The sequence below is a fragment of the Tupaia chinensis genome, unplaced genomic scaffold (genome assembly GCF_000334495.1).
Source record: "Tupaia chinensis unplaced genomic scaffold, TupChi_1.0 Scaffold143651_1, whole genome shotgun sequence".
Lineage (NCBI taxonomy): Eukaryota > Metazoa > Chordata > Mammalia > Scandentia > Tupaiidae > Tupaia > Tupaia belangeri.
Genome location: NW_006203500.1, coordinates 1,856,079 through 1,865,399, shown reverse-complemented (window position 1 = coordinate 1,865,399; position 9,321 = coordinate 1,856,079). Strand labels below are relative to the sequence as shown.

The following is a 9,321-nucleotide window of genomic DNA, read 5'->3' as shown; positions in this document are numbered from 1 at the left end:
GAGTTGCCCCCCGCCCAGCGCGCAGTGCCCCGACATGAAGACTTTGATCTCACACGGGTGGAGACGAGATGGGCCCACTTTGTCCCAAAGAGCTCAGCAATGCCTAAATTTTTGTTGAGGCTTATTTTGTAGCCTTACGTATAATCTATCCTAGAGAATGTTCCAGGGTGCTGATGAGCATGTATCGTGCATCTGCTGAATGAAATGTTTTATAAATGCCAAATGCAGTCCATTTGGTTTACAGTGCAATCTAACTCAGATTCTTAATTCTCTGTTTAGCCAGAGGGGACGATGCACTTGCAGGAGACAGAGAGGAAAAATAAGAAAGCATGCCCCGCAGGGGAATGATCACTCTGTAATCCCCTCTCCCTCTCCCCTCCTTTGGGGCATGCATACACACAGGCTAGCATGTTTCTCAGGCCTCCGGGTCTGAGGCTTGAACCATATGGTTAGCCATATAGGATCCTGCCGCCTTAACCAAAACCTGGTGAATTTCCAAGTGGGATTTAACTACACGGCTTCTCTCCAGCTTTAACAAACGTCAGTTTCTTACTGCTAGCACTCATTTTAAATTCAAATGCTCCATGCTCTGCCTGTTAAGTGAGGCTTTCTTTCTAAAATCCAAGTGACAGTTCTATAAATATGAATTAAATGTTTGTTCCCATACAAGTCCCCATTTATGGACTTTCATTCCATTAAACTAGTCTGGGGCCGGCTGCACGAGGCCCGGCACCAAGGAGGGTGCACACCTGGGCGTGCATGCTCTGCTCTTGTTGTCAGGAAGGTCCTGCCGTCTGTCCCCCAGGGGCCTCACAGTCTCATCCTGCTCTGGGCCCTGCAAATTCCATAGTCGTCCTGCACTAGTCCTTCAGTTGTCATGCCAAAGAATAATAATAAGGGTCAGTCCTGTGGACTGGTGGTTAAAGGAGTCAGATCCCATATGGCTGACTGCACGGTTCAAATCCCAGTCCCAGTGGCTGAAACAACACACTGGATGCTTGTCCATGTATGCCCAGAATCTCAACAGGATGGAGAGGAGACTGCAACGTGACATGCCCCATCTCCCTCCTTCTGCCCACCTCCCTCCTTCCCTTGCTCCCTTCCTCTATCTTTCTCTCCCTCCCATGGTGCTGTTTCGCACCCTGTGTTCCAGTGTGGCAGCAGGGATTGGAAAGCAAGCCCTGGTCCACTGTGTTATCGACCTGTGCCTGCGTGCTGTGGGCCGGGCTAGAAATCAGAGTGATCGGGATCAGTAGTTGGCGTAACGGCTATGTCGCTGGAGTCCCATGTAGTCAACCGCTATTCGAGTCCCGGACCCGGTGGCTTAAACTCAAACCAGGCGCATGTGCGTGCGTGCCCAAGATCCCAGGAGGAGAATGGAGGAGAAGGGATTGCGGTGTGGCCATCCCCCCTGGGGAGTGATTTCTCGCTTTCTGTCTCTCTGTCTCTCTCTGTCTTTCTGGCAAGCACCCTATAACAAAAACCTCTCAAAAAAAAAAAAAAAAAAAAGATTAAGAAACCAGAGTGATCCCTCTGCTTCCGTCATGTGCTCGGCACGCAGAGGTTGCACGTCCTGCTCATCGTCCTCGGCCCAGCAGACATACGTGGTCCCTCTGCAGCATGCTGCTTTCCAGTAATGTGGCCACCCACCTCTTCTCCCACCACGGGGTCATCACATGTGGCCAATGAGTTTAGATGCAGACGGGGTGGCCACACACGGAGAGCTGGCACCCGCCCAGCGCGCAGTGCACCGACATGAAGACTTTGATCTCACACGGGTGGAGACGAGATGGGCCCACTTTGTCCCAAAGAGCTCAGCAATGCCGGTCCCTTACTCCGACGCAGATGCCCGCTTTCCGAGCCACGCTTGTTTCCGCGTCAGGGTCATTTATCCTCAGTGTTACGTGACGGTTACCTCTGGGTTCAGAAGGTGGTAAATGAACAATTAGCATAGTTAAGGCTACGGTAATTCTATTTAGGAATCCAGGCGATTCAATAAAACATTAAAGGTGCTTTGCTAATATTCACGTGTTGGCTTTCTCGTAAGATCAGTACTTCAGCCTCTGAGCAATGAAATTCCCACCCAGTGTCAAGCAACGACAGTATTTATCTTACCGATTTATAGTTCGTTTTCTGTTAGTGTCTTATTTTGCCCTAATTTTGAGATCGCCTCAGGGTACGGACTGTGTTTCGTGCCTACTTCGAGTTCTCCACAGCACCAAGCTTGGTGATCTGGACATCCTAGCAACTCATTAGCTTATTTTCTCCTAGGTTTTGTTTTTCCTATAAGGTGTGTGTGTTCACCAGAGACAGCGAGAGGGAGAGAGAAGAAAAGTGAGAGGTCATCCCCCAGGGGGGATGGCCATGCTACAATCTCTTCTCCACTCTCCTCCCAGGAGTCTGGGTACGCACACCTGGCATGACCCCCAAGCCACCAGGTCCAGGACTCAAACTTTGAAGGCAGCCATGTAACATCCAGAGCCTCAACTTCAGCGGCACCTGCTGGCCGCTCAGTAGCATGTTAATAGGAGGACATTAATGGGACACAGATGGCCTGGCTGACTTCAGTGTCTCTCCTTGTAGCCTTTCGTCATCCACGACATGGAGACGCTGTGCATGGCTGAGAAGACGCTGGTGGCCAAGCTGGTGGCCAATGGCATCCAGAACAAGGAGGCGGAGGTGCGCATCTTCCACTGCTGCCAGTGCACGTCCGTGGAGACCGTCACAGAGCTCACGGAGTTCGCCAAGGCCATCCCGGGGTTCGCCAGTTTGGACTTGAACGATCAAGTGACCTTGCTAAAGTACGGCGTGTACGAGGCCATATTCGCCATGCTGTCGTCAGTCATGAATAAGGACGGGATGCTGGTCGCCTATGGGAACGGTTTCATAACGCGGGAATTCCTCAAGAGCCTACGGAAGCCGTTCTGTGACATCATGGAGCCCAAGTTCGATTTCGCCATGAAGTTCAACGCGCTGGAGCTGGACGACAGCGACATCTCCCTGTTCGTGGCCGCCATCATCTGCTGTGGAGGTGAGTGGGCGGCTGGGCCTGCTGGCGCTGCACCGCTAACGGGCTCGTCTGGAAGAAGGTGGCACTAAGGAATCTGATACAGCTTGGTCATGCTGCATTGGAGGGGTACTGGCAGCCAGGGAGACAGCTGTGTCCCAGCTGCAGCCAAGCAGGAGTCATGAGCGGTACCAGTGTTGCATAGGGTTCCCGTGTGTCGTGACACTTTCTGAGTGCGTATTTACGTATTATGGGAATATAGTTATGAAACGTAAGTATGCTCCACCAAAAGTTATGTCCACCATCCTTTGTCTCTACATCCTAATGCTACTGTCGTTCGGACGAGTCTGTGATGGAGCGATTATACACGACACTGCTGTGATGGAGCTGCCGTACCGACTTGTGCCCGTATTACAGGCGGTGTTCCATAAAGCCATGCAGACGTCGGCCGGTGCTGTCACGGCTGGTTAGATTTACGCAGTTGCATAATGAAAACTACCGTGGCTGACTGGCAGCGGCCGCAAGGTCTGCTTTGCCAGAGGAAGCAGGTCCCAGGGAGGGGAGTCAGGGCTCTCTGTGGAAGCTGGCTCTGCAGCCCCCAGATTTTTGGCTCCATGTCACATTTCCTTAAATAGCCCTGTCTCGGGTATAGGAAGGTCATTTCTCTACTGTAAACTCCACCAGCTTTATCGGCCTTGGTGGAGTCTGATGGGGTGACTGCCCCGAGGAGACCAGAAGCCATGCTGTCCCGTGACTTACTCTCAGAATTGAGGCTGAGGGCAGAGAGCCAGCCCCGTTCCCTTCCCAGGGGCACTCACCACATGGAGACGTCTTTGGGTTCTGGCAGAAAGGATAAGAGGTCAAAGAAGCCACATTCGGTCCTCACCACCCTTTGGCCCCATCCAGATGGAGCACTGTGAGAAAGATGCAGCAAGAGCACGCTCAGGAAGGACACCATGACCCTGTGTCAGCCCCGGGTATACATATGGAGAAGCGTCTGCTGAGACGCACGGTGAACTGCGGCAGGCACGTACGGCACCATGGCCACCTGCCCAGTTCGAGTCCCAGGCCTGGTGGCTTGAAAACGCACCAGGCAGGGCCAGCAGGTGGAGTGGTGCTTAAGGTGCTGAATTCCCACATGGTCAACTTCAGTTCAAGTCCTGGACCTGGCAGCTTAAAAATCACACAGGGTATGCGTGCGTGTGTACCCAAAATCCCAAGAGGAGAATGGGGGAGAAGGGACTGTGTTGCGGCCATCCCCCTTGTCCAGGGCGGGTGATGTCTCACTTTCCCTTTATTGTCTCTGTTTTTCTCCAATGAGTGCACGTGACCTGTGGCAAAAACCTTAAAAATGAATAAATAAATAGGAGAACATCTTTATAGAAAAAGAGAGAGAGAGAGATAAATAAAAATGTACGCAAAATCCCAGGAGAATGGAGGAGAAGGGATGTGGCGTATCCACCCTCCGAGGAGGATGCTTTTCACTTTTTCTCTCTTCTCTCTGTCTCTACAGTGAGCACATAGCAAAAATTAAATAAACAAAGAAAGAATTGGGGCTCCCGAGAAGGCACTACCTGTTGAATGCCACTGGCAGCAGTTTCTGGGGGCCTCGGGTCAGAGACGGTCACCGCCTGCCTGCCCTGAGCCTCAGACCTGCCCATCCCCTCCCTACTCTGGGGAGACCCGGGCATCCTTTCAGCTCGGGGTCCGCCCGTTCACTTTCCTCCCGGCTCGTGTTAGCGCCTCGGGTCCCGCAGCACCCGCCCTGCCCCTGCCATAACCACAGCCTTAACAAGTAGTAGGGAAGCTTGAAGCCAAATACGGTTTCGACTCGGAACTTCCTTTCCCTTTTATACAAAGGCAGCTGTCAAAATCTTCATCAGAATGGGGGAACCAGCAGTTAGCGTAATGGCTATGTCGCTGGACTCCCACGTAGTCGACCGCGGTTCGTGTCCCGGACCCGGTGGCTTAAAACTCACGCCGGGCGCGTGTGCGTGCGTGCCCAAGATCCCGAGAGGAGAATGGAGGAGAAGGGATTGCGGCGTGACCATCCCCCCTGGGAGGTGATTTCTCGCTTTCTGTCTCTATGTCTCTCTCTGTCTGTCTGGCGAGCGCACGCGCCCTACAGTGAAAATCTCTTCAAAAAAAAAATCTTCATCAGAATGGAGTTACTGCTACGGCTTTCGGTTTTCTTCCCTGACAGGTCCAATGGGAAAAATCTGAAATGACAGGGCCGCACTGAACATGACTGAGGCTTACATGACTTGCAGTGTGAACGCTTAGGAAAAAGTATTGTCTCGTCTGCCCCTACTAGGCCATGCCTCAAAAATCCACCTTTGTCTTCGAGACAGAGTGTCAGTATCTCAAGGCAACTCAGCTTTTCCTGTGAAAGGCCTGTGTCAAAATAGGAATGCTTGACCCCTCCCACGAGTAATCAGTTACTGGGTGATTCTCACACTCAGACGTCTCTTTCTTCTTTTGAGGGTAGATCGCCCAGGCCTCCTCAACGTAGGACACATTGAGAAGATGCAGGAGGGGATCGTGCAGGTGCTCAAGCTCCACCTGCAGACCAACCACCCGGACGACAGCTTCCTCTTCCCCAAACTCCTGCAGAAAATGGCGGATCTGCGGCAGCTGGTCACGGAGCACGCGCAGCTGGTGCAGATCATCAAGAAGACGGAGTCGGATGCCGCCCTGCACCCGCTGCTGCAGGAGATCTACCGGGACATGTACTGACGGCGCCTCCGTCCTCAGCTTCCCAGGGTTCGGAGCTGGCAGCACTGCAGAGGAGACGCCGGCCAGCTCGGTTTTGCACAAGTACCTACCGCGTGAAGCCTTAGAGATGAGAAAGCCCCAGCTCTGGTAATTCTCTGCCAGGTCTTTCTTCTAACAGAGCTCATGAGAGCGTGCCTAGTACTGACACTGGTGAGGAGCGGCTCGGCCAGGATTTGGAAAATTAGGGAGAGAGGTGCTCAGCCGGCTGGTTTTAGCGTGCCAGCGCTAGCCAGCGCACACACCCCAGCACATGGTAATCTGCTGTCTAAGGGTAGCCTCAAATCCGCGCTCTGTCCTCCCTTGTTACCACCCTGGATGGTTGTGCTCCTTCATAATTTTGAAAACTAATTCAGCACTTTTTAACAATTTTTACAATCCCATAAATCTAGATGTATCCAAAGGTTAGTTAATTTAAGAGTAGGAAAATATTTATTTGGAAGACTTCAGTTCCGCTTCCTGAACCCGAAGAAAGACAGCACGCTGCTTTTTAATCACAGGTTCGGGACTCGGAAGCACTGTCTGATCGTAAGCTAGCAGAATGCAGCCGCTATTTCGTTTTCAGCTCACTGTTTCCATGGTTCTAACACGTGGGATAGCCCACTTCAGGCTCGTGGAAATGATGCCAGCATGCTGCAGCTCACAAGCCCCTGGGCTTTACAGCTGGCATCGTGGTAGGCAGGAACAAGACAGGCTGGAAGCGGTGCGCTTCCCACTTCTCTCCCCTCGACCCCTGTTGGAACCAACCTCTCAGGCCCTCCGTGGGCACCATGGACCTTTCAGGGACAAGCTGACACATGGTTTGTCCATGTCCTCAGCCCCTTGGGCAGCTCCTCTGTCTTTCCCTGGGTTGCTTTTTAAAAATGTGACACTTTATCTGTTAACTCTTGCTGGTAGGGGGTGCCCCCTGGACTGCAGGTGTAGCTTTAGCCCAGGATGGGGAGGGCAGTCCCCTTGGCCACCTCAGGGATGTGATGTCCTTCAGGTGGCAGTTTGACTTAGTCCCGGATTTCACAATAGTTCATTATTTTCTTACAGATTCACATAGTTAACTCTCCTTCTCTGCTCTGTATATAAGATAGTTTCCTCAACATCTAAAATAATATTTTAGCCTTAAGGCCCATTTCTTGGGTCAACTCTATGGCCTTAAGAGTAGGCAGCTAGATCCCATCTAGCCAGCCCTGTGGTTCCAGTGCTGGTCCCGGTGGCTTGAGAAACCTGCCGGGTCTGTGTGCGTGTTTTCCTGACTCCGAAAGGAAGTAGAGAGGAGGAGGAGGAAGGGTTGTGGCGTGACCATTCCCCATGGGGGATGCTTCCTCCCCCTCCCTCTCCCTCACAGTGTCTCAGTCTCTCTTTGGCAAGCGTACCCTCTGGCAAAATTGAAAAACAGATCCACTTCTCGCCTCAGTCTGGCTGGGAAAGCAATGCTGGCTGTGGGCTCTAGAATACGGGGAGGCGGGCAGCTCCCCCTCTTCCTGTCCCCGGGAACAACATGCAGCCGTCCCTCCAGCCAGAGGGGACCGAGTCTGCGGTACCCTGCCTCCATGGGGTTTTCTGGACACTGGTTGGAGCTTCCACGGCCTGGCTGTACCCCAGATGCCTTTCCACCCCGTCTCCAGAGTGCACTTTCCTGAGCGCGTTACTATTTGCTATTAAGGAGTGATTAGGATTGCCACTCCTAGAGCTCCCAAGATCAGCATTGTGAAAACGCAGCAGTAACAAGGCCAATACAACGTGAGTCTTTAACTATAAAAACCAGGAGAAGTCAGGATCAGGACATCCGTTTTAAAAAGTATGCGCTTAGTGGTGGTTTTTCATTAGAGAGCCAATCAAAGACTGCCAGGCAGCAGTGGGGACAGGTGGCCCGCCCACCTGTCCCAGGGATCAGAAGCACATGACGGTACTTGCACGTCCGACACAGCACAGAGGCGCTCCGACCTCACGGGCAGCCCGGAGCCCCAGGACACATCATACACTGCTCTTTCCTGGAAGGACCGCTCCGGCAGCCGATGGTGCGCGAGGGCGTGGCTTGTCTGAGGTTCAGGGTCCTCCCTGACCACACGCCTCTCGCTCTGAGACGAATGCCACCAGGCAGACGTGGCCCAGAAACCCAGTGTTCCGGGGAGTCCTCCATCCTGTGTGGATGGCATATGGCCGATGTGCAGCGGTTCCTCACCCCTGCTGTCTGCACAGCTCGCCTGGCAGTTCGGCAGTGACCAAGCGCACCGAGGGCCTGCAGGACAGCCGTGATGTCCTCACGGAGCAGAAAAGAGCCCACAGTGACCTCGGCTCGAGAGGCACTCGGACATTGTCCACATCCAGCCACAGGCAGCAAACCGCACGTTCCCGTTCACGTCAGCGACATCCCTGATGGCCACTCGCACGGACGGCAGCGGTCAGCCCTGGGCTCCCCACAGAGCCTCGAAGGGTGCATGCAGCCCTTGCTGGATTTCCAGACAGCAACAAGTGCGACAGAGGCGCCAGAAGCTTCGAGAAGCTCCAGCATGGGGAGCCCTGCTCTGGCAGTGAGTGCAGAGAATGCCCACTGGTCAGCATGGCACTTTTAAGGCTAGTTCTTCCTATTTTCTCAACTTTTAAATAACAAAAGGCGTCAGACTCCACTGAGACCACAAGAGGACCATCTCAGCCTCTGTCCTGAGTCTCCCTCCGTGCTGACTAAGACATGGGGACAGCTTGGGCCTCCTTGGAGACCTCTGGGGCCAGCCAGCTAGGCTCGGGGTCAGACGCGGCCTCTCCTGCAGAGAACCTGGCACTGAGCCCTCCAGTCAGCCTCCCGGGGGTCCTCCATGCCAGCTCTGTACCCACCGCACTTCCAGAAGCCTGGGGGCGGTGCAGGAAGGAGGCCCTGGGTGAAGCGCAGAATGGCCCGTGCAAGGTGTTCCGGACGTCGGCGAGCTAGTGACCACTCAGCGGCAGCCAGGGCGCAGCCTGACCTCTCTCCTTCCTCGCGGCTCCCCTGGACCCTCCAACGGCTATTTGATGAGTTTTAGCATCTTCCAGAAGAGTCTGTCTGTACGGGTATAACTGATGTGCCCTGGGGTAGAAAGCAGCCTGGCTCTCAGCACACTTGAGAGCTGTGCCTACTTTAAAGGGATTCTTTCTTCTTGCTGTAAGAGCACAGAAGGGGCCTTCCTGCACTTCTTACCCTGGGCTAGGACGCGAGGGAACCAGCCCCCTCATGTTGTATGCGGTTCCTGGGAGCACAGCGCCCCGAGCTGAGCGAATAGCTGGTATGTGGCAGCACGCATGCTCTTGGCTAGCTGTGTCTCAGTCCCGTGTCCCGTGTGACACCTACCTCAACAGCCGTCGCAAAAGGCTGTGTGCACACAAAGGCACATGAAGCATGGTGGCCGTCCTGGTCCCCGCAGTTAGGCCATTTTTGATTGAGGTCCTACAGGGCCCACGCATGGGGCAATGGGAGGTTTCTTTAGCTCAGTAAAGGAGACCTTGCTGTTTCAAGGGAGCCCTGAGGACACCCACATGCAAAAGTTGCTGCCCCGATTTAGTGGGACCAAGACAGC

The 9,321-nt window shown here is 53.7% G+C and overlaps 1 protein-coding gene across 4 annotated transcripts in view; it reads left to right on the top strand.

The window, feature by feature from the left end:
* Positions 1 to 7,265, top strand: part of PPARA (peroxisome proliferator activated receptor alpha) — a 64,847-nt gene extending 57,582 nt beyond the window's left edge. For all 4 annotated transcript variants that reach the window (XM_006164627.3, XM_006164628.3, XM_006164631.3 and 1 more), the window contains 2 exons: positions 2,584 to 3,031; positions 5,496 to 7,265. In XM_006164627.3, coding sequence (XP_006164689.1) covers positions 2,584 to 3,031; positions 5,496 to 5,743 — 696 coding nt within the window. In that variant the 3' untranslated portion in view covers positions 5,744 to 7,265. The remainder of the gene's footprint in view (positions 1 to 2,583; positions 3,032 to 5,495) is intronic.
* Positions 7,266 to 9,321: the final 2,056 nt, after the last annotated feature.